The sequence below is a fragment of the Cygnus olor genome, chromosome 8 (assembly GCF_009769625.2).
Source record: "Cygnus olor isolate bCygOlo1 chromosome 8, bCygOlo1.pri.v2, whole genome shotgun sequence".
NCBI lineage: Eukaryota > Metazoa > Chordata > Aves > Anseriformes > Anatidae > Cygnus > Cygnus olor.
Window position 1 is genome coordinate 10503788 of NC_049176.1, and position 25090 is coordinate 10528877.

Here is a 25090-nt window from a genome sequence, read left to right on the forward strand (position 1 = left end):
CCAAATACCTGTTCTTTCGTGACTTCTCCCCCCCCCCAGCATCTCTTTACAGATGTATTTGTCATGAAGTCTTTTGCAATATGAAACCCAAGCCAAATTTCAGAGAAACGCTTTTAATAAAAAAAGGCAAAGGCTTAATTTCACAAATGTAAACATGAGACGCTTCCATCTCTTTTTATGCTTCCCAAAAGCAAAGCAAAAAGAGCCTTCTTTGCTGAAAGATGTTGGGCAATTGAGCTGCACAAATCCGTACGTTTCTGTCAACCCAAATAGGCATTATTATTTCTTTTCCTCCTCGAGACCTTTTAATTTGGAGGGGTGGGGGGGAAAGAAAAATGAACTCCTCCTGCCCAAGGGAACAAAGATGACTGCAATGCCTCCGAGGCCAGCACAGACAGCCCTGGCCCACGCGCAGGGGGAGCAGCACCCCAGCGCACACGGGGCAGACGGAGCCACGCTCGGATCCATCTCGGGAGGGGACACACGAGCCCCAGCCAGCTCTGGGCAGGGGTCTGAGGGGTGAGAGGGGCGGCAGGAACACAGAGAAATTCGGGAGAAAGCGAGAGGGTGATGGAAGGAGAAGGCAGCATCTCCCGCTGAGCACAGGTCAGCACCCCGTCTGCCTGCTCTGCGGGTACGGGCGAGCGTCTGGATGCAGACACCGGTCCTCCTGCAGGAATTAAGTGCTGCCCTGGAGTTTTGGGTGGCTCACAAAAGGCAGGGAGACCCCACAAGGGGATTACATCAAGCTGGTTGGAAGCACTAAGACCCAGCAGCCTGAGACAGAGGGAATTAAAAGCAGCCAGGCCCTAAGAGGAGAGGGAAGAGCTCCTGCAGCCACCCACTCAGCCCAGGTAGGCTCAGGACCGACGTACCCATGTTTGGGGAGAAATACCGAGATATCTGGGCTTATCAGGGTTTACTGGGGCGAGGGGAGCCCAGCAGCGACCTTCTCATCGTTACAGTGCCAGCGCCATGGCGGGGCTGCCACGCAAAGCCCGTGCTGCCCCCCTCCTGGGAACATTTGGACACGAACCCCTCGGGATTTCGGTGTTCATGACCCCAAGGAGCCCAAAAGCAGCGACACAACTGCCGGGGCCAGCCCCAGCCACCTCCGGCTTTCCAGCAAGCACGCAGGAGAGAGAAGGAGGGGGGGCCCCACGCCACCGTCCTCGCCCCGCGTGCGTCCGCGCCAAGGCTGGCCCCGCAGCCCGGCTCCAAACGCTGCCAAAGCCCTCCCGGGGGGCTCCGCATCCCCGGCACCCCCCCGTCCCCTCCCAGCCCCCCGCCTCTCCCCCCCCCCCCCCCAAACCCGCTCTCGGGCCCGTCCTCCAGAACAATCTCGCTGCAGGCAGCTTTTGTAAGCCTCCAGCCCCAAAAGAAAAATGATGGGTTTGAACTCTTAACCCCGCCCCAGAAAAGGCTGGAATTAAAAGGGGTTTATGACTAAGTATGCAGATGGGAATACTGTAATAACAACAGGCGAAATGTTTGCCCAGCAGTTCTGGGCTCGTTCGGGAGGAAGGGAGAGCGGGGACGGGCGGCTTCTGGCCGGAGGATGACGCCACGGAGAAAGAATTCAGCGCCTGGGAGGGAGGGAGGGAGGGAGGGAAGGGAGGCTGCTGATAAACGCTGGGGCAGAGGCGGGGAGGGGGCCGGGACCCGAGCGCGGCGGTGCCGAGCTTTCGGGAAGCGCTGGGGGCTTCTGGCACGGGCAGAGGCACAGGCACGGGGGAGGCGAGCAGGGGCTGGGGGAGATGGGAGAGGCCTCGGCTCCGGGGCTGGCCTGGCGATGTCCCCATGGAAAGGGGCGGCTTGCCGAGGATCACAAATCTTGCGTGACACTGATGTGTTTGGCATGGCTGGGACACGACCGGGAGGCAGACAGAGCACCCCCAAACCCGAACTCCCTCTGACCACGGGGGACCCACACACAGACTCCTCCTGCTATGGGGGAGCCTGCAAGTACAAAACTTGGTTAATTTTTAAGAGCCCTGGGGCACCAAGGATATTGAAAAGGTGGAAAACCCTAAGTGCCTAAGTCACCTCGGAGAGCATTTTCAGATTCCCTTCCCCTCCTAACATGCTGCACAAAGCCCAAAACCAGGGAGCTCAGGCTCGAGGAGACTTAAACCTCGGCCACCGTGCCCTGCTGTTTGCTGAGTGCTCCTGCAGGCGGGGAGATCCAGCTCCTCCGCCACCGCGGCCTGCACCCGTCACACATCAGGCTTCGGATCCAGACCCGGCTCATCGGGTCACCGAGAGCATCCTCCCGGGGCAACAGCAAGCTCCTCAGGGCTGCGCGGAGCTGCTCTCAGCCCAGCACGGAGGCCATGTCACCTAAGGAGCTCACCCTCAGCCAGGGGACCAGCCGGGGAGCCACCTTTGGGCTCCTGAGTCCTTTGGCACCCAGGTCACGCACAGGGACACGCCACAAAAACGCAGATCTCCCCGAGCAGCCACGATATCAAACTACTTCTGGGCGACGCTCCTGCCGTAAAGCCCAGCACCACGTCTTCCTCGGCCCCCCAGCACCTTCCGCCCGTGGTGGCGAGGTGCTGGGCGCAGCCCGGCCTGACGCAACAGCCGCCGTGCCAAACCAAGCACCTCGCAGGGGATGAGGTTCGGAGGGGAACACGCCCTCGCTGCTTCCCTGCAGCAGTGAGCAGGTAGGGCTGCCTGCAAAAAAAAAAAATTCAAGGCACAACTGGCAAGCCGGGAGACTCCAGTTTGAAATACAGGGGATTTCCAAGCGTGCCTCGCTCCTGCCTTTGCACAACGGGGACTTCAGGGCCCGCAGCATCGGTGCACAGAGCTCTGACTGCTCCGGTCACCTCCTGTTGATGTACTGAGTTTACCAGAGACGTGGGAGCACTGGAAGGAGCCTTTACGTCTTTCCCGTTGCTACAATCCCTCTCCAGGTCCTACCCGTTGCACTTCCAAACACAAACACAGCAGCCCTACAGCACCTGAAGGGACAAAGCCAGCAAGCTTCTTCCTCATAAGAAGCAAGGAGATCTTTATTTTGCCTTGCAAAGAATGCCCCTAAGGAGGCCATTTGCAGGGTCAGGAAAGACAGCCCCTAGCAAAAGGGAGCGAGCGTCGCAAAGGGCTTCTTCAGCACGACAGCAGAGGTGCGAGCTTCGGTCCCGTACCCGCAGCCCCCGCCTGCAAACGCACAGCTCCCCGCACGGCACCAGCGAGAGCCTGCAGGCCGGGCTGCGCTCGGATCAGGTAATGGAGGGTGCAGGAGACGCACGAGAAGAGCCCCGTGAGTCACAAGAGCTGGCCGGGGGCCAGACGCGCGAGCTCTGCAAAGCCAGCGAACAAAACAGGGCAAAGCCTGGAGCTCCCCGGCCCCTTCCTGCTGCCGCCGGTGACCCCTGCGTGGGACACTGCGGTCAGGGCTGGGACCGAGCCCCGTGCTCCGTGTCCTGGGGCCAGCTCCTGCTCCGAAGCAGAGGCACTCCTCTTACCTGCCAACTCAGGGCACTTCTCCCCATTTAAGGGCCCAACCATGGAAATGCCCCTTCCTAATTCCTGTTCCGATGCTTCCCCTCCCTATCTGACACCGATGCCTTGCACAGCCGGGCGTGGAGTTTGTCTACACGGGAGATATTCGCATCTCCCTGCCTCCGGGGTGGCTCCAGAGCAGCCAAGCCCCCAGCCCTGCCTCGTACCTCATCCCCGGAGCTTGCTCCAGAGGGTGTTGCAGATAACACGGGAGGCTGCAGCCACTCGTCCGTGCCAGAAGAACAGCAGCGCACGCAACGCCGGGACATTTCCAGAAATCAGCACGGGTGGAGAAAAGAAAAAAAAGGGTCACTGTTTTGCCCTTGGCAAGTGGCAATGGAAACTTTCACCTCAGAGCACTGGAGCTTCAAATATTCACGGCGTGGTCCTCCAGCAAGTTGTACCGATGTACACGTGGGCTCCTTACCCTCCACTGGACCCCAGCCCTCTGCCCAAAGCAGGCCCCCCAAGGAACCAGGCATACAGCACCCAGTAAATCTCTGCCATGAGGCGCCGCCGTCCTTTCGTCTGGGACTTCCAGGCATTCCTGATACATGTCATCTTAATTTTTTTTTTTTTTTTAATGAAAAATAATGACAAAGACGAAAGAAGTTGAATGGTGGGGAAGACGTCTGAAAGGGGGATAAATACCCATCGGGATTCAGCCGAAGCATCTGACAGCTGAATGAGTTAGACGAGCGCTAGCAGACAAACTGAACCGCTCCGTTCCCTCCCTGCCAGCCTGAGCGGGATGTCCTGAGCGCTCCCAAATGTTACCTAAGGAAACAGCCCTCCTCCTGCCACTTTCAGCACTGGGCAGAAAGGAGCAAGTCTGCAGCGAGAAGCACAAGCCAGCTGCCCAGGTGAACCAGGCTGCCCTTGCTGCCCCCTGACACTAAACCCCACCGCCCTGCATCTCTCAGCGGGTGCCACCCAGCACCCGGAGGGGAGCTCTGAAGCCAGGTGAGGTGAAAGACCGAGCCAGGGCAATGGAAATGGAATGGCACCAGGACCATGAATCCCCTTGTCCCTCAAGAAAAGCGTCCTGTTCCAGCAGGGAGTCGATGCAGGCGGTCTGCGGTGCAATGCACAGCCTCGCCAAACACCTGCATGAAGATGCCACCAGAGAGGGCAATGCCCAGGGCCCTTTCCCAAGGAAAACCTCATCTGCAGAGCCCGACATCAGCAGCCTCCATCCCTCCCAAGGCACAAATGTCCCTGATCCCGAGCGGCCCTTAGCCCCTTCCTTCCCCGGGAGGCACACCCAGCGCTAACTACCGAGCCTAACTCTATCCGGTCCTCCTTCCCCACGTCTATTGTCGCTAGAAATTTATCTGGGTTCTGCCAAAAAACATACTGCACCTCCCCTCTGCCCTTCGAAGTAAAAGCAGCTCCGCTCTTTACCCAGGGAAGGGGGAAAAAAAAAGTTTAAAGGCAAGCCCCCACCCAGCCGGGACCGCTTCACTCCTCCTCCCCACCGGAGGACGTTCGCACAGCCCCGTCCCGTCAGCCCGTCTGTGGCATTTGATTCCTGTCTGTCACTAAGTGATGAGGACAAAGGGTGAGGAGTCAGGAAAAGGTCTGAGCCACTTTGTTCATCGTCTGGATACGAACTTTGGATGAACTCCGTGGGGAAAGAGAAAAGCCGCATGGAGCGGGACGCACGGTGTATAGCTCTCTCTCCTCAAAAAAAAAAAAAAAAAAAAAGAAAAAAGTTTTGAACAAGGGGAAGGGGTGGGAGGGAAGAGAGAGGAGAGCATTCCCCATCCCCATGGCGGCAGGCAGTCCTGAGAGCTCCCTGCTCCGAGGAGACAGAAGGATATTCAAACCAGCTTCCCAGGAGGCATGTTCAATAAAGCAGGATGCCAGCGCAGCCTTTTCTCAAACAAATCTGTTAGCGGCGGGCCAGGGGCCAGCCACAAGGGCTTGCTTTTTAAAGCAACCAAACGGGAATTTCCTAATAAAATATATATTTTTATTTTTTTTTTAAAGCCCCGCCGTGGAAAGGTTAAAGGAAAGCCTGCTGGCAGAGCGAGATGCATCTTACATGCAGACCTCCCTGGAAACACAGGAAAACGAAGCACGGCACAGGACTGGGACCTCTGGGATACATCGAGGGCCGGGGAGCCTAAAGCATGCGAGTGCCCCCAGCACCAGCCAGGGGAATCGAGTGCCCACAGCATGGTTACAGAGGCAAATGGCCTCAGAACCAGTGGCAGAGGTCTGCCACCGCTGTCCCTGTGGCCACAAGGCCTGCTGAGAAGGGAGGAAGCTCACCCTCCCTGTGCCGACCTCGGGGACCTGGAAAAGCCACCGCAGGGCACACTCGGCTCCTTCGCTTCATGCTGCTCCTCGGAGCAAAGCCAAACCAGTCTGCAACTGGAAAGCCCTGTGGCAGCCTTGCAAACGCTACTTAAATCAGTCCCTCCCGGGCTGTCAGTGATGGCAGCAAAGCCACAATAAATTTTCTTTTGAACAGCTCTCAGCGAGCAGCTCCGATGCCCCTGGCCGCAGAGGGGAGGTGTGCTGTCCCCCCGCGGCACGAGAGGTTGGCTGGGGGACCACAGCAAGGGGCAGCCACGGCACAGACCAGGCACAGCATCGAGCGAGGAGCAAAGCCCATCTGCAAGACGTGCCAGGCCACAAAGGAAAGTTATTGCGACTGTACGTGCGGTTCTGCAGCGCTCGAGAGATCTGCTGAGCACCAGAGGGGAAGGGTGCCCAGCACAAGCCATCCCACCGTGCTGCATCCGTAACAGAGCCCAGCACAGCACCTGAAAGCAATCCACTGCTGTGTGCTGGAGGTTACCCTGCAACTCTCTTCTCCCTGCTCCCCACCAGCAAACAGCGAAACAACTCTGTACCCAACAACCCCACCTGGTACCAACCAAAATAGCCCTGTGTGCCAGAGCAGCAAAGCCACAGAAGGCACGGCAACACACAGGGGACACATTCCCTATCAAGATGGGAGTTTTATTCCTTGTGTTTTTATTCTTTGTCCCAGCACGGGACACAGAGCTGCAGAGATGAGCAGGGGAACTGCTAATTCCAGCTCTGGTCTGGCCTCTCTGCCTGGGAAGACAACTGCTCGCTGCCAGGCAGGACGGGGAAGACAGTGCCCCAGGACTCTTGGAAGTCCAGGGGATCAAAGGCTCGAGTTCATCCTTCCAAAGCTACATGCAGCTCCAGCACTCCCACAGATCTGCCTACTGCATGCAAAGACGATGACCACGGAGAAAAGAGGGAGGCATGGGAAGCAAGCACGCGCCTGCAGAGGAGCTAGGCAAAGAAATAACCCGCCCGTGGAGGCTGGGAACACAGGGTCCTCCCTCTGCCACCGGCCTCCACCACGTCCCCGAGGAGCACATGTTAGGAGGTAACTCGAGCATCTCGGAGGCGCTGCCCAGGACCTCTGACAGAGAAACTTTGATCTGCTCCGAGCACTGCCAGTCCCTAGGGGCTGCCTCTAAATTACACCACAGAGTGTGCCAGGACAAATCGACTCCACTGAGAGAACGTGCTTTGGAGGAGCCTGCTCCACTGCTCGCTCCAGAAAGGCTGAAAAGCTCCTCCGGCAGTGGCCCTGGCTCTTCAGACAACGGGCTCCAGACGGGGAGAACCAGCCAGGAGAAGGGGAAGCTGGACAGGAGGCCCCGGCCACTTATCCCGTTTGCAGAAGGTGGGAGCTCGGGGAGGAGATGCCGTTTCTGCTGGATCCAGGGCTATTTTTGGACCAGCGAATGAGAGGAACAGCCGGAAACTGAAGGGGGCTGGGGGAAAGAGGGAAGAGAAGGTAAAAGAACACAAATCTGCTTTATCATTGCCTGAAACCCAAGGAGACTGATTAACGCAAACAGCCCCCGTGCCCCTTCCCTTCCAAAGCCTTGTCTCGTCTGCTTCCTAAATCTGATTCCCATTTGTCTCTATACGGTTCTCATTTGTTCTTCATTTAGGTCTCCTCCGCGCTCCTGCTGGAGCTCGGGACTGCCCTCCAGAGAGCTGTGTGACCCAGCGGGGCACGGCCAGCCCTTCCCCGGCGCCAGCCCGGCCCGCGAGGCCCAGGCACCATCCTGCCTCGTCACAGAAAAGGGACGGACTCCAAGGCAAGGAGGGACTCGTGGCGAAGCAAAAAGCCACCGAAGGAAAACCCAGAAGGGACCGGGACAAGGGGACACGGAGCAATGGAGATCTGCCACACACGCCAGCGATGCTCAGGGCCCGCGAGAGCGGTTTCCACTTTCCATCCGCAGACAGCCTCCCGATTAAACAGGAGCTCAAAAATTATTCTAATAGAGCTCCTTTCAAACACAAACCGCAGGGACCTCTCCTAATTGTGCAGTTCCTTTCTCAATCACAGCCTGCATACAATAAAGCAGGTCTGTCCGCCGCCCTTGCCTACAGCCACACGCCTCGACGTTCAAGACCCGGCGCGCTCCCGACAGGCCCGCAGCCGGCGGAGCCGCTCCGACGGGCGGCAGGAAGGCCGGGCCTGGCTCCCTGCAGCCATTTACCTCACGGTTCCTACAAAACCTCCAGCAACTCGCTCCAGATCCAGACTTCAACAGACCTGGACCTCCAGCTCCCCCCTCAAGCCACAACAATTCAATACTCCTTTCACAAGCACCAAAAACAAGTTAGAAATGGGGCCTTTAGGGCTTGAAGCAAGGCGTCGCAGCCCCCCTGACACTTGCTACTGCTTTTGGCCCACAGAGCATCCGACCAAGCTGGACATGTTCCCTTCATCAAGGGATGTTTCCAAGGCCTAACCAAACACCACAGAAAAAAAGAAAATAAATTCTGTGCTGCCATCAGCCTGGACTTTGCCACCTTCCTGCTGCATAGCACCTGCCTCAGGTGCATTTAGAAGATCAGGGACTTCCCGTACCTCCACCTCTCTATATTTTATTTTATTCCATTTTTTCTATGGCTTTTTCAAGGTAAACAACCCTTGTTTGCCCTCGGGATAGCCTTGCTAAACCTCAATCACCACCACACACTGGTGCGAGCATCGTCCCTGTCCCCCCCCCCCCCCCCCCCCCCCCCCCCCCCCCCCCCCCCCCCCCAAGAACCCCTTCGTGCCCATGAGCCAGCACCACACCATTTTCTGGACCTAGACCCACGCTGGCATCACAGAGAGATAGGCAAATATCTCCGGCACCAGCAGGAGCACAGCCCAGAGCTGCCCAACTTTCTCACCATGACAAAGGGAAAGCAGGCAGGGTCTGAGCTCTCCGCAGCCAGGGCCAACCCTCACCCACCCAACATCAAACTGAGCAGGACCCAGGTGGCAGCATGGGTACCAGCACACTCTATAATGCAGTTTCTCCCTTGTGCTAACACCCAGGCAGAGGACACGGTGCCTAACAGCTGCTTGCACCGCCGCCTCCTGCCAATAAAGAAAGCAGAGAAAAAAAAAGATCACTTTTGCCCCATGACCTTCTCCACCATATCCCCCAACCCCTCCAAAGATTAAGCAGCCCAGGTGCGCAAATGTTACCGAATGCCCTTGCCAGGAAGAAAGTAAATTCCAGCCAAGCAGAGAAATGCCAGCCGCAGTCAGACCCCGGGATGTGCAAATAGCAGCCGGGGACCTTCGGGAGAGGAGCAGCCCCAGCCCAGGCGCTCCTACTGATAATCCTTCTTGGGGCACGTCCACCCCCGGGAAGGATGTTGGTTTCACTATTTGAGGGAGTGAAAAAAAAAAAAGCCCTGAAACATTTGTTATTGCGCTAAATGACCTTTTCAGCCACTTGGGGACAGAATTGCACCGGGGCTTCAGAGGGAGCTGAGAGGGAGCTCGCTCCTGCTCCCACGCGAGCATCGACCCCGGGGAAAAGGAGCGATGCTTTTTCTGGATGTATTTTGGAGGCTCTGCACCTCCCGAAGCAGTGTCTGCAAACCAAGCACCCGCATTCACGTGACGAAGTTGAGGAACGTCCTCTTTGCAAAATTCTGCATGAAGTACAAAGGAGGAAGCAGTCTGCTAAGAGCTTGCTGAGCAAAGCGCTTCAGACTGCTTCATTTCACATCGCTGAAAGCGTAAATCAGGGAATTGCTCCTCGGATTTTTCTCCATTAGCAAAGTATATTGCAACTCCCCTTCCCATCACCAATACCGATCAGCACTTCACATCTGCTGACCATATCTAACAGCCAGGATTTTCCAGGGGAATAATACATTCACCGAAAACACCATTCCTGCCACCTGCTCCCCCACACACGCAACTGCATTGGGAGCAGGGATGCGCAGGCTCCTCGGTCTTAGCAGGAACCGCATAACAAAACTCAGCAGCCAGGAGCTTGTCAAATCCGAGTCAGAAATAAGTAAGAGCACTCCTCTGAAAGGAAGGGTAAGAAACCCTTCAAAACCCCACCTCCATGACGGTGGTGGAGGGTTTCCCACTGCCCATAACTTGCTCACACAAGAGCAAACGCCCTGCTGAAAGAGGCTGTTAAGCTGAAAGCACAGGCTTCACACAAAACCTACTGGGAGAAGGTTGTGTCCCAAGCTACCACCTCAGGATCGATCACTAAAAAGTTCCAACTCATTTCTTTTAACCTGTGGCCTGGGCCTTTTGTCTAGAGATCTGCAATCCGCGCCACATAAATCACATTTAAAAAAAAAAGTAGGACCGAGTTAATACAATGCAACCTTTTAACATTAGAGACCGCTCGAGTTAAAAGCTGAATTCAGAGCTTAAACCCGGAGGCCGATCCATCCAGAGGCACAACCAGCAGGCGCCAGGTATTGTATCATTTTTAATGTTTCACCAGAGAATCACCGCGCATGAAAAAAAAAGAAGGATGTGTGTAAACAAGCCAGCGCACACCCACAAGCAGCTTGGGTTTTGAAACATTAATGTTGAAATTAGAAAGGCACGTTTCGGAGAGTTATAGGCAGATTCGCTTTCGCTTTGGCTCCAGCCTTGTAAATATCAAATGTCAAAGGAAATAGGCGCGCTGAATTAGAAAGAAAGGAGCCCTGCACTGCGGAAACGTGCGCGGGATCGGGACCGCCGGAGTTCGGGAGGGAGCAGGAAGGAACAATGCACACTTAGCCACTGGAACGGTATTTCTGCCGGTTAACCTGCCACTGCTAATTTTGCTAATCGACATCACTCTGGAATTTGAAAATGTTATCCAACCAGGAGAGAAACTTGATTTTCCTCTTCTAATAACAAGGACGGGCAGGCCAGCCAGGCTAGGCCAAATGTTTAGTTACAAAACGCCGCGTGGGAAACCGAAAAGGAGCTGCAGGAGCAAGGAACTGAGTTCCTGGGTTTGGACTCGGATGAGAAACAAAACCAGTCAGAGGTAGCTCTGTTTGTTTTTCCATCAGGACTGAAGTAAAATTGCAAAAGTTATTATTTCAGATTATTGCGACTCCTCGCAGCACTGCCTGTTCTGAGGGTTTTCAATCTATCGGTGTGTTATTTAAAAAGGGGCTGGGAAACAGCCCTTCAGCTTAAGGCAAGGAAAAAGGCTATTTTGGGGACAGCTTCTCCTATAAATAAAAGGCCGTGCAAGCTGGACACGCCGGGCAGGGAGAGGACGGTGACGAGGCGCTGCTCTCCCAAGGTGTCGGAAGGGATTTCTGCGATCTGCTGCGGCGAGCTCCCGAAACGCTGCGATGCAGTGACAGCAAACAGCTCCACGAGGTGCGGGCAGATGAGCAGGGCGCTTCCCTGGCACGGGGCAGCCAGGGGAAGGAGCTGGTAGAGCAAAATCTGTATGCGGAGGTTTTCCCAGCCAAGTGATTGCCTGGGTTCCTCCCTCCATTCCCCAGCTCTGTGCACCAGGCCTGAAGAAAGCTATTAAGGGCCCGGGAAGGGAGATTAGCAACCGCCGATGGAAACCGCAGAGAAAAGGTGACTGCAGGGAGGAAAGCAAGACCCAGATTTACAAACACGACTGAGACAGGAGAACCACCCGGGGAGCTGCAGGACCCCTCTCGGTGCCCCCCTCGGAAGGGATGTCCCTGAAGGAGAGCAGCAACCCCTCCGAAAACACCTCTGTGCCGAGTTGGGGCCGGCACTTCAGGGCCAGGCCGGTATGCTTTACAACAAGCAGGAGATGTGCAGGATTGTTCCTCGGACCAGGGGAGATCACGGTCCCCCAGCCTGCAGGCAGGGCACAAAGGGGTCTCTGCCCCCCAGCACGTCCCCTTTCCTTGGCGTATAGCTGGCTGCAGGACCGCGTGTCTCAGGACCACATTGTTCCAGCTTTACAAAAAAAATAACACAAGGGCAGGGCTCACGAACAAGGCCAAGAGATTTAATTCCTCAGTGCCTTTTTTTTTTTTTTTTAAATGCCTGACGTAGGAGCAAACCAATTCCAGCCCAAGCGATCCCCGCACAGCATAAGAAAACAGCCCCACGTTCCCCCACCCCGACAGCGCGCAGCTTCCCAGCCCTGCCGCTGGTCTGGCGACTCCACACTTCAATGTATTCAGCCTGCAGCCTCCTCAGGCCACGGCTTTCTGTAATTTATACCTATCCCGCCCGCCACCTTGTATTATTTCAGCCAGCGGATCGCCGGGGGACGCGGCACCCCCGAGGCGGACCTCGCAGCACTCAGAGCCCAGCCCTTCAAACCACCGGTTCTGGTCCCGAGCACGGTTCCCCGCAGATGCTCCCCAAAAGCGACATGATGAGGGGGGGAATTTCACCAAAAAAACCCTGAGCCCTCTGCCTCCGGAACACGCCGGCGAGGGGGACGGATGCCCTGCGGAGCACCACACGGTGATCCGGAGCCCAAACAGAGCGCACAGCCCGGGGTTCGGTACGGGTTGATATATCGGGGCCTCACATAGCCTGGCAGCGTCCGGTCGTCACGTGCTGCTCCAGACTGGCGGTCAAGAGGCCAGAGAGTGCTCACCAACAGCTTCGCCCGCCTCTCCGATGCTTGCCAGGCCGACCGAACCGAGCCTGCTTCCGCGCGGATGTTCGGGGAAAGCTGAGGACGCAGAGCGAGGCTGGGGAGGGCCTGGGTTTATTAGATTATGGGCTGCCCCATGCAAATGGGGACGTATTGATCTGGCCTGCGAACACCTGGCTGGGAATAAAAGCAGCCCCTGAGCATACAGAAGCTGCGATAGATTATTAACCAGATCCACTGCTGTAAATCACATTACCTCCTTCAAAAGGCCGACCCAGGACCGAGTTCCCTCGTTAGGTGCTGCACATGCAGGAAAGCACACATCCTTGCTGCGCATGGGAGCGTTACTTCTGGCACCCAGAAGCCCAAGGATTCAGCCCCAAAGCATGGAGCCCTCCAGGAGCACCCTGCTTGGGGGGCCACAGCCCTGCTTCCCTCCCAGCAAGCCCCAAAACCAAGCATGGCTCAGATCCTGAGTACGAAGAAACTCACTGTATAGGAAAACTGCCCTGGGAAGGCAAGGCAGGAGAAAACTCAAGGCTAGGAAAAAAAAATAATACCTGTGGTTTCTCTGGACACGAATTCACCCCCTGCTCCTTGCCCACTTTTATTTTGCATCAGCTGCACGTGCGGCAAACAACCCCCCTAGTGCACAGAGCACATAGCTTGGGATCTCCCACACCCCAAAGCGCCCCAACTCCAGGCACGTGAAGGAAAAAAACAATACCAAAATGCTTAATAGAGCTTAAAGGAAAAAAAATAAATCACAAAATCCTTTGCAGAGCTTCATTAACAGAACACAGCGGCTCCCGATTAAAGGAAGGACTGGGAAATGAGGCGCTGCACCAGCAGCAGAGGAGGACTCCCGTATTTCTCCGCTCTCCCCACCAAAATCCCCGGCTCTGATTCAGCAGAAGCACGACCAGCAGCACAGCCCAGTGCATCTCCCTGCAAACCAACCCATTTACATTTAAACCACCACCCCGCTCCCCTAAAGAATTGCTGCATGCAGTAATTTCCCTGTGACAGGCAAAAAAAAAAAAAAAAATCCTGATGAAATTGTCTCGGAGTTTCTCTGCATTTTGTTTACAGCTGCTGCCCTCAACGCCAGGGCCGGCACCGAGAGCACGAGCCTGCTCCGAGGAATAAATCCCACATTGGAGACCGTTTAGAAAAAGCTCTGCTCGCAGACAGCCAGCGCTCAGAGGGGGAAATCCCTTCGCAGGTCTCAAATGAGGGAACTAGAGCCATTTTCCCCGGAGAAATTTAGGCCTGAAAGATCTTCCGAGTTTCTCGTTTGGAGCTACACGGCCCGGTAACGAGATCTCGTTCCCTGGGCTGGACTTCGCCGCTGAGACCACTCGCAGGGAAGGGGTGAGGAGCGGAGAGAAGCCCGTGGCGATGGGGAAGACGCACAACATGTTTATGACAGCAGCTATTTGCGCACGCACCTGGTTAACACGGGTATTTTTCCTGCTCTCGCCCCCCAGGAGCTGTGCGAGCTTGTCCATCCCCGTAAGCCATCTCCGGGGGGGTTCGGCCACCTCCCTGGAAACAAATAGGGCAGGGGCCCAGGGGGCTGCCGCAGCCACAGGAAAGTTTATTTGACAACAGGCACCCCAAAATAAACGAGCCTCGGAACAAAACCGAGTGGATTTGCTCTCCTATTCGGGGGATTTTTCTCCCCGAGGTGCAGGGATGGTAACGCCGTGCCTGGTCCCCCTCTTGGCTGTGACGCCCGAGGGGGAGGCGGTGAGAAGGAGCCCGCTGGAGCCCCCTGCTCCCCCCCACTCCTGCCCCGGTGAATCGCAGGAGGCCGATTTTGATTAACCTAATTAAGCCTGCTCCATTCAAAGAGCGGCACCAGCCACGTGCTACCAGGGGAGAGGAAGAAAATACAAAATGAGAAAGGAGGAATTCTCGCTGCGAGCGCGCTCCTCCGATGCCATCCTATCCTCGGCAGGTCCCCGATGGACCAGGCTGCATTTGAGGAGAAAAATCTCAGAAAAAGGACTCGCAGCGGGGTCACAGGCCCGACCCCACAGAACAGGGGAGGCTGCTGCCCCGTAACCCATCGGGCGTACCGGGGTCCATCCAGCCTTCCCGTCGGGGTGACTGGTTTCCATCCCTCCCAGAGGTGGCTGCTGCTCCTCTTGCACGATACGGCCCTCCCCCTCAAGCCAACATCTCCCAGACACCGTCCTCCCTTGCAGACCATCCCTGCCTCTCAGCCTCCTGCACGTTCCCTTCCCTCCTTTCCCTTAAAGCTAGCAGCTTTCTGGAAGTAATTTAATCGCGAGCTGCACAGAGGTTTCCCCGCACAGCATCAGCCGCCAGCAGAGGCCCTGCTTTCAGCAGAGCCCACAGGGAACAGAAGACGACGAAACAGGGATGAGAAGACGATGAAACGGGGAAGAGAAGACGATGAAATGTTTTGCCTTCCCCTCCCAAAGCAGCCAGGGACCCAGCAGACCCCGCACCGACAGACCCACTGCCCGCCCGGCTGGCGAGGAGAAGCATCACCTCTCCCTCCAAAGCCTTCCAGCTGGAAAAAAAAAAGGGGGGAAAAAAATAAAGCAAACCCTTTGAAGGGCAGGCAGGCGATGCTGGACTTCCCGGAGCAGAGCAGGGCCGCAGATCCTTCGGTGCTGGAGCTGCAGCACTTTCATTATTAGCTTTTGCAGAAGGAGAATTAAGCCGTAGGTGCAGCACCGCACCGCGATTCAAACCGGGGGGGGCTTAACCCGCCCCAGCACCTTGGGAAACCTCCGTGGAAATGCACGAGAGAAGGAGGGCAGGGTTTCAGACAGTACCGGAGGGCCGGGGAGGGGAGGAAAGGCCGATGCCGCATCCTGCCCCGCCACAAACTTCACCACGGCTGCCCCCGTTCCCTCCTTTGGGGGCAGGGGGGGAGGAAGAAAGAAAGAAACCCCATAACGTAATTGCTATATTAAAGAGAAATGGCAGGCAAGAATAATAAGAGAGGTGTCAGAAGTGAAATACAGTAACAGACATTAAAAAAAAAAAGACTACAGTTCTGTGATGGGGGTGTTAATTGAACACAGAGCTGGAGAGAACAAAGGGGTGTTAAGGAAGAAAAGAAGGGGGAAAAAAAATCCTGCCTCCTCCAAAGATCTGATTTGAGTTAAGTTTGGTGAAGATAATGCACGGGGAAAGGTAACTAAGAGGCACCTTATATAGCTATTATGTTCTAAAATTAAAAAAATAAACCCATTATTCAACAACAATCGCACGGCTAATCAGTGCTGCCTATAAATATTCCACTTAGTAAATCCCATCTCCTGGTCGTACGCAGGTTTTTCTTTTAAACCCCAATTCCTTCGACACAGAGGGGCGAGGGGCTGAGAAAATCAACCCGGGGGATTCCAAACAAGGAGTCAGGGTCTTTTTAGGAAGTACCATTTGCCCGACGCCCTCACCTCCCCCAAAAGAGCAGAGAAAGTGAAACGATAGGAAAAGCTCTTAAGGAGGAGGAATCAGATTAAACGGCCATATATCCTGTGCTCAGCCTCTCCCCGCCGGTCCCCACCGAACGAGATGGGAGTTGGAAAAGGCTCCCAGCTGAAATAGACGCTGCTGCGTTTTGACAGCAGATATTTTCCAGTTTGCCATCCAAGGACCCCACGCCTGCGATGCCTTGCCTGATTCTTCTACTTAGCTATTCTGCTCAGGCAGGGAACAGCTTAAAAAAAAAAAAACAAGGGAAAAAAACAAGGGGAAAAAAAAAAAAAAGGACATAAAGACGGAGCCCCTACCCCTGCCTTCAAACTTTTTATAAATCAGCAATGCAATATCCGATTTCAATTCCTATTGATGGAAGAATCAATTGTATTTAGGACAACAATGCCTCCTATTTCCATAATTATTATTCCAAAAAGCCAGCCAGCCATTTGAAGGCAGTCCTGCCCCTTCGCTCACAACAAAGCAGCCAACAGCAAGTGAAAACACACCGAACCAACGCGGACAACTTACACACATATTTAAGCGGCAATTTTTTTTCTCCACGCTTCCACCCAGCCCAAATCTCCCAACTTTTACTGCTTCTAAACAAACATCGCCCCAAAAGAAACCATCTCCAGGCTGCAGACAAAAGGAACCGATGGATTCTAATCGGTGAGCTTTAAAAAATAATGTTTATAAACGCTTTAAAATAATTGAAAAGCCCAGGTGCAGAAGGGAACTCGTTGGCCAATAAAGCCGACCTCTTTTTCGAAGAACTTTATGGACACTTTGGGTTTGCTCAGACAATGTTAACGCTATGAAATATTAGCCATAATGTTGCGAGAGTCAGTGGTAAAGTCTCCATAAGGCTCTGGAGTCACTTAAATCAGGCAGCGGGTAACTGAATGCACATTTCTGCACATCATAACGCCGGGGAGGGGGGGGGACATGCACACGGGCACTTCCCAACACCCACCGGTGACCACAAACAGCCAGCGGGATTTCAGGTGACAGCTCACACAACACCCCCCGCAGCACACGGTAAAAAGCTGGGAAGCAAAATGGGAAGCGGGGAGGGAGAACTCGGCTCAACTTTGCCGCACAGACCCTCCTGCGACCCCGCGTTTCTCATCCCCAGCAAAATCAGGGCTGACCTCCTGCTGCAGTCGGGCCCACTGAGCGGTAATGGCAAATAAATAACAAAAATAATAAATTACCATCTGGCCGTTTGCTCGCTTACGAAGTGTGACTTTTGGGGATGCAGATGGGGGAAAGGGGAGGAGGGTTTTTAATTTGCAAAGCACAAATAAGCCACCGTATCCGAGGGCAGACGACCAAGGCTCCAAAAGCCACCTCAATTCAACCTCTTCAGGCTTCTCTCAGCAGCGCTGTATCCAAGTAACCCAGGCACAACACCAACAAATAAAAATTTAAAAAGGCTAAGACAGCCCCAGCCCACACCTGAGCAGCCTCTATTTCCACGGGCACACTTCAGCCTGCCGCCTCTCACTCGGCCGGCGGGAATTAGCTCACGTCTGCCCGCGGCATCCCCGTTAGGATGTCGCCTGCATCAGCCACCTGGGCCGGTCCCGGTGGATTCCCCGTCCCAAAACTTTGACTGCACCGCTACCGAAGGCGAGCTGGGATTCATCGGTCACCCTGCCAAAGAGCACCAGCACGCCGGCAGCACACGCAGCATCCCAGACAAACATTGCCTTCGGCTAGCACCAAATAAAAGCAGGAGGACGAGGGAAGAGGGAAAGGAACTTGAGGGCTCCTTTTTGAGGGGTGGGCGCACAGCAAAAGACTGTAAAAACAGCTCTATCCGTATACCACCTCCTTCTCATTACACCGTATGAACTCTGCAGAGGTTCCCCTGCAGAACCCATCGCATGGCATTAAAGAAACCACCCAACGCCCGACTCCTCGGGAAGGTCAGACAACGCGGCCTTAAGGACTTCAGAGAGCTGAATGCCATCGGAGGTGCTTTGTCTAGGCTACAAGCTGCACAAACAGCGTTTAACAATAGGCCCCCTTAGTCGTTTTATATATATTGCAGGAGTCAAGTAATTGTATTTCCAATCAGCTGCTCGCACTACACAGGTTTATATATATTTAAGGAAAAAAAAAAAGTAAGACCCAGATTCAGGTTTCCGAAAGCTGTTCCCCTTTTATGTGTAACTATCAATGTATATCAACGGGGCGTACAATCATATTTATTGTCACTTTCATTCATGTCATGCCCTTGCTTATATGGTTTAGATATGAATTATTGACTGTTACAGTCCTTGTTGTAAAAGGGGAGGGGGGGGGGGAGAAGTCAAGTACTTTGCAGCGTGCTAAAACAAGGCCGCTGGATCAGCGCAGAGAAGCCCGCTGATCACCTCCGATCAGCTCGGAAAGGCAGAGACAAGTCACCCCCCCCCCATGCTGGATTTCCATAATTTCCCCCATTGGAAAAAAAAAAAAAAAAAAGAAAAAAAAGGATTCCAGCAAATAAATAAATAAGTGGTGCATGTTGCTAAATGTCCTTTCCTGAGCATCTGTTGTTTAAGATCACCCTTGATTGATGACTGCTATTTTTTAATTGTTGCTTTTAAAATTTAAATGCCCCCCTGGGATGTGTTATAAGTGTGTTAGTACATGGTAGGAGGTCTGGAAAGTGGGAAACGGCAGAGCCAACGCTCTCATGTCATTAGCTTCTTTAGAAGCCTGAGAACACCCCATGTCATAAAACAACAGTACCCTAAAGTAACTAACAATCTAATATATTGCTTTCACTAAAGGCAGCTGACAACTTGCTCTTATGTGAGCTAGCCCGGATGATTGGCAGACAAGAGCATTTTAACCCTTTGTTAAAAAAAAATAAAAAGAAACCTTTAGGTTTACCAAACCAGGAGCAGTAGTAAAATTGCGCAATTGCATTTTGTTTTTCTCCCCACACACTCCACAGGCAGGAATTTTTTTTAAACAGTGCCACATTTTTAAAGAAAAAACTAGAGTAAGAGAGAAATTGCAAGGTTTTCCATTTTCTTCCTTCTCTCCCCCCAGAAAACAAGAAATAAAGAGCGGCCATACAATAGAAATTAAACCACAGCGTTTTCCCTTACGCACACAAACCACATCATGCGAGTCCAGTGCCAGAAGCATTAAATACCAGCGAGTTATTTCTCCCCACTTAAACACTCCTACACACGGACCAGGGAGGGGGGGGGGGTGGGACACACAAACTTTGTGGAATAATACCTTCAAAGAGCAGGAAAAAAATATATATAGTAGAAGGAACAGCACTGATTTCCTACCTGTCTTCTCTTTGATTTCACACAAGACATTAAAAAGGGCTGGCTTCATCCTGTGGCAGTTTAAAGCATGTTTCCTGGGGAGAGAAGAAAAGGGGGGAGGGTGAGGTTAGGACGTTGCCGCAGCCGGGGAGAACTTCCCAAAATTCACATCAGCCCCCCGGCGAGCACCGGGGGCGGGGGGGACGCGTTTTGGCCGGGGTTGGGAGCCCAGCGGACCCCAGGCCCAGCCGCTGCCGTCCCCGCCGGGACCCGAGGGACGAGGCGCGCGAGCAGCGGTGCCGCCAGCAGCCACCTAGCTAACGGAGAGCAGATAAATTACACCAATTTGGGAATTGCTCGGAATTAGTATTTGCCACCGAGCGGCTCTCACGGCCGCAAAGTGCAAGGCGGGCTGTGTTCACCGAGCCAGAGCCAGGGTTCGGAAGGCAAGCTTGGTGTAACTACCTCATTCAAATACACACACACACGAGCAGCGCGGGGCTCTCTCCGTCTCCCACCTCCGATATTAAACCCAGCCATGTGTTTCATTCAGCTCATTCTGCAAGGCAGAGGGGAAAGAAAAAATGTCCCCCCCTTTTTTTCCCTGGGCTGGCAATATCCTCTGCTTAGAGCTGTCAATTCGGGGAATTTCAGCGCCCAACTTGGAGTACAGAAACACACAGCCACAGGCACGCGCGCATATGGAGGAATAAATCCATTTCCCTGCGTTCGTGCTACACTTCTTGCATACAGCCAGCCTATTTGCAGGTGTTAAAATTTAATTCTTTACAATTGGGATAGTAAACGCATTAAAAAAAAACAAAACACAGCCAGATGCTTCTGGGAAGTGGAAGGCATCCTGCTCGCTGCCTTTCTTTTCAGTGGTTGTTGTTTCGGAGCTGACCGGTCTCCCGTGGGTTTTGAGGAAAGGAGAGACTCTGGGGGGGTGGTTTGAATCGGCCGGCTTTAAAACCCACCGTGTGCCTGCTGAGGCAGGATTTATTTATTTTTCCTTAACCCATACGATCATTTTGCCACGGGTTCAGTTGTATAAAGGGCTGTTCCTATCAGGCGCCAGTTACGGGATTTCTGTTTACCAACCGAAATTACACGCAAAGACGATGTGAACATCTGGCAAACATTCACACTACTTACCCCACCACCCACAACATGTTAAAAAGATTTATCTCTCTGATGAAGTCTCTCAAAGGTATATACCCTCGCAGAACCACAGCGTCCCCTTATCAGCACACCCAGATGGGTGCAGACATCGGGGTATACACAAATCACGTCCGTATGCTGTAGGGGCCCTCTTACAGATAATACTGACGCTGTGCATCTTCCCAAAACTTCGCTTAAAAAAAAAAAAAAAAGCAGCAAAACATCCACGCAAATAGCAGGATGGATGCAGGAAATGCAAAGCTAAACATCATTGATAAATACTGTGCGTTTGGCAGCTCAGGGAAAAAAAAAAAAAAAAAAGAAAAAAAAAGTACTGCGAGGAAGCAGCTGAAATAGCCCAGCGAGGCAAAACCATATTGCCTTCTCCTAGGTCTGCTCTGGCTTGGGTTTATTGATCTGATTAACCCCCCCCCAAATTATCCACGCAGGAACACGCACCATTCCTGCAACTTTCAGGAGGGAGACCCCCTCGCTTCCCCACATCTGGCCGGGAGGAAAGTGCACTATTTCCTCCTCCTGAGAGCTGCTCTGCCCCTGCACGAAGATCAAAAAAATAAAAATAAAATTGAATAAGGTCAGCCCAAACTCTCTCGCCAAGCGGGAGCCCCACGCAACCTGGGGGGCAGGAGGTAAGCTGGGGTTTGGGGGGCACTTTTATCCCCCTGGAAGTTGGCGTGACGCGGGTTTGTTGGACTGCGCCGTGCGTTTTTCCAGGAACAATATATTCTAGCAATCCGCTCCAGCTGGGAGCGTAAATGCCAGGGGAACGGCACCACACCTAGCAGGAGAAATTTCAAGGGTGCCCCCGGACGACTTTCTTAGCGTTATTCTTTGAAAGGCGCTTTTAATTGGGATATTTTTCCCCCTTAACTTTTGCTAGCACCTCGGAAGGCGCGCGCGAGGTTCGCACTGCTCCAAGCCGAGGGCACTTCAGCTGCTGCATTTCACAGCCTTATTATTTTTTTTTCGTCCTTTTTAAACACTTCTGCAATCAAAAAAGAAAAATAATAATAGTAATAATAATAAAATAAAAAGGAAAAGGTCCACGTACGCCTTCCAAGCACAAAAACACGGCCTGAAAAACAGCAAGAGAGGGCCCCGGCAGCGGGACCCGCAGCTCCTGGAGGATCCGGAGGGGATCCGGAGGGGATCCGCTCCTCACCCTCGCACGCTGCTGCCGGACGGCGCCGCAAAGCCCCGAAACTGGCCCAAAGTTGCCGAGGACGGGGGGGGGGGGGGGCAGCGCCCACCAGAGCGAACAATGCCCGGAGCCGCCCCCCCCGGCCCCGATCGCCCCCGGCCTTTCCCCGCAGGACTCGGGAGGTTGGGGGGGGGGGGGGGGGGGGGGGCACCGGGGCTGCCCCCCGGCGGCCAACAAAGGGCGAGCCGGGGGCGCACAAAAGGCGGCGGCAGCGCTGCGGGCCGGCCAAACTTCCCCGGCACCTGCCCCCAAATTATCGCGTGTGTGCGTGTGCACACCCCCCCCCCCCCCCCCCGCGGTGCCTCACCTGGCCTGCGCTTCGTCCAAACTCTGGTCCGTGATGGTCATGATCTGCTGTAAGATGTCTCCGATGTCCTGCTTCCTGCCTGCCTCCCCCTCCGCCCCGCCTGGTCCATCCTGCATGTGCTGGGACAGGCCCGGGTGCCCCGGCATCCCCACCCCGCCGTGCGTGTGCATCAGCCGCGGCTGCTCGTCCATCTCCGGCCCCGCCGCCTCCTTCCCTGCCGCCGGGGCTCGGCTCCTCGCTTTCTTTTCTTGCTCGCTTTCTTCTTCTTCGTGCCTTCCCCCCCCCCACTCCTCCTCCTCCCCAGCCTCTTCCTCTTTGCGCTGCCTTTTTTTTTTTTTTTATTGTTATTTATCCTTCACGCCGGCTTCCAGCTCCGCGGCGGGGAGGAAGAGGAGGAGGAGGGAAAAAAAAAAAAAACCGCAAAAAAAAAAAAAAAAAAAAGTGGGTGGGTGAAAAGAAAGGGGAAAAAAAATCCCTTCGGTTGCTGGAGGAGGAGGAGGAGGAGGAGGAGGAGGGAGGGAGGGAAGGAGGGAGGGAGGGAGCGAGGGAGGGGGGGGTTCCGGGGAAGGGAGGGGAAACGGCGGCGACTCCAAAAGCAGGGCAGCCCAGCCCCGGCCGGGGAGGCGGCGGCGGGGGCAGGGGGGCGGCGGGGCAGGGGCCGCTCCGGAGCCGCTCCGGAGTGGCTCCGGATCCGAGCGGGGCGCTGTCAGGGCCGGAGCTCGGCGGCGGGCAGGCTGCGACGCGCCGGGGGAGGGCTCCAAACTTTCCCCCACCCTCCCTCCGGCCGGGCCGGGCCGGGCCGGGCCGGGCCGGGCTCGGGGCTGCGTGGCCGCCGGCACCGCTCGGTGCCCGGCAGCGGGGGCTGCCCTCCGGCCGGGCCTCCGCGCACCGCTCCCCGCAGCCCCCGGCCCCGGCCCTCGCCGCCTGCTTTTGTTCGGCTCCGGACTCCTCAAACTGGCACGGAGGAGCCCGAGGAGGAGGAGGAGGAGGAGGAGGCGGGGGGGAGGAAGGGGCCGCGGCGGCTCTCCGCCCCCCCGGCCCCATTGGCGGCGGCGGCGGGAAGGCCGGCCCCGCGGGCCGCACCGCCCCCTCGGCGGCCGCCCGTCAATCTCCGGGTTCAGAGGTGGGCCGGGGGCCGCGCCCCGCCCGCGCCTTAAAGCGGCCACGGCCTTCCTCCTCCTCCTCCTCCTCCTCCTCCCCCTCCTCCTCCCCCTCCCCCCCCTCACAGCGCCCCCTCCTCACCAGCCCCCCCCTCCCCCAGTTCTCCCCTCAGGCGCTGCCCCTGACAGGGGCTCCGTGCCCCCCAGGCAGCTCCTTCCCTCTCTCCTCGCCCTGCTGGCTTGCTCCTTCCTCATCCTCCACCCACGAGGCCAGCCGGGCCTTCCCGAGCAGCAGGGGCCGTGCCCGTGCCCCCCACGCGCACCCTGGGGTGCGTGGCCGTGGGGTGGCAGAGGTGGCCCCGCAGCGGGTGCCGTTCCCTCACCCCATTGCCGTGGGGAGATGGAGGGAGCAGAGCCGTTTTGTGGCACAGAGCTCGTCCCAAAGATGTGGCTGTTGAGTAGGCAGGCCCTTGGCTTTCTCTTGCGCACGATGAAATGGCGTTGGGGTTTGCAGCGCCACAGGGAGGGAGCCATGACTTGCCTGGAAGCATTCAGCCAACAGTTGAGATCCTCTAAGGAAGGATGGGGAGGGTTGAAGCAAACCAAAACAGCCCCAGGCGTGGAAGAGGGGGCTCATAGGGATGTATCATCCCCATAAGATGGTGGTGGCAGTGCTTTCCCTAAGCCACATGCCAACATCTTGTCTGCAGCCACAGGGGACCCTCAGTGGCCCAGCAAGCGGACAGGGGAAAGGGGCACAAATAAATGGGGTTTGCTGGGGCAGCCGGGCAAGGCCAAGGATATCCACAGCATCTCCTCACCTTCTTCTGCTCCTCTTCCACGATCTAAAGCCCAGGGGCCACTCTGGCTGGGGGACGTTATGATGACCCCACTAGGAGTCAGGACAGGCCGTGTCCCAGGCAGGCCTGGCGCATGGCACTTACACCCTGATGGTCCCACACGTGATTTTGCAGCCAGTGCTCTGCCCAAACCGTACATCCTCAGGGCAGGGGAAGCTAGCAGAGATCCCAAGGCCATGGAGACTGCAATTCAGATCTACTTGTCATGGTGTCATGGCACGCAAGAGGTGAAGGACTTCCCCAGCCCCTTTCTGCATTCTCCTGGATCCAAGGCTGCCACGTCACCAAAAATACTTCTGTAGGCATCAGCGGGTGAGCAGGGACAGCTGAAGTTGTATTAAAAAAGTTGTATTAAAAAAATGTAAAAGGTAGTTATGGTAATCAGAAAAACTTCCTGCTTGGGAGATGACTTCATCAGACGCGAGGGCTGCCAAGCTCCAAGTCCCTCGTACTGTAAGGGAAGACAGCCCCAGCCCCTGACCTCAGTGCAGGTCGGGGACAGAGCTGTCCAATTTATTGGAAAGAAAAAAAAATAAGGCAATTGTTTTGCTTCTACTCTTCCTCGTTAATGAAACACTTTCCAGTGTTTTAAGCAAAACATGACTTTCCATTTTGAAATTTCCTTTCAAACCATTAAAATGTTTTAAAGTGGTTGAAGGCAAAGTGAGATGTTTTGATTTTTGTCACTATGAAATGTTTCACTCAACACATTTTTTTTTGTTTCTCAACTTGCCAAAATTTTTCAAAAATTTGTTTTCTCACCCAAGACATATCTATATATTTTTTACTTTTTCAAAAATGCCAAAAAACAGGAGAAAATATCCAGTATCTCCATGGCTCCACAGGAAATGGAACTTAATCCAAGGAACCAGGAGCCAAGGGACTTCTCTCCAAAGGCCCAAACTTTCAGACACTTAGTCATCTCTTCACTCCCTTGCTCGCACACCAAGTCTAAAACATATGCTGTCTCAAAATCTGGCAGGGACTCTCCCATCCCCAGAGGTCAGCACAGGGTTTAGGTTTGATCTTGAGCAGCTCCAGGGAGAGGAAGCACAGCAGAGCTCCACGTGCACAACAGAACAGGGAGCGGTGTGACAGGCCAGGCTGGGGGGACGGACAGCAGCACCCCAGGGATAGCGGGGCACACGGGATGGGATGCGGTGGTCTGCTGACCCCCCCAGACTCTTCTATTGCAAATCTTTCCCCGTTTCCAAAGTCACAGCATGGTCCTGCAGTATTTTGAGTAGATGCCAGACAGTGGGAGCCAGAAGACCCTTAGGACAGCCGTCACGGGTAGGAGATGAGGCT

At 55.0% G+C, this 25090-nt stretch overlaps 1 protein-coding gene across 1 annotated transcript in view; it reads right to left on the reverse strand.

The window, feature by feature from the left end:
- Window positions 1-22700, reverse strand: part of PBX1 (PBX homeobox 1) — a 125899-nt gene extending 103199 nt beyond the window's left edge. Inside the window, 2 exon segments of the mRNA XM_040564720.1 lie at window positions 19154-19227; window positions 21823-22700. Coding sequence (XP_040420654.1) covers window positions 19154-19227; window positions 21823-22013 — 265 coding nt within the window. The 5' untranslated portion in view covers window positions 22014-22700.
- Between the last annotated feature and the right edge of the window lie 2390 nt (window positions 22701-25090).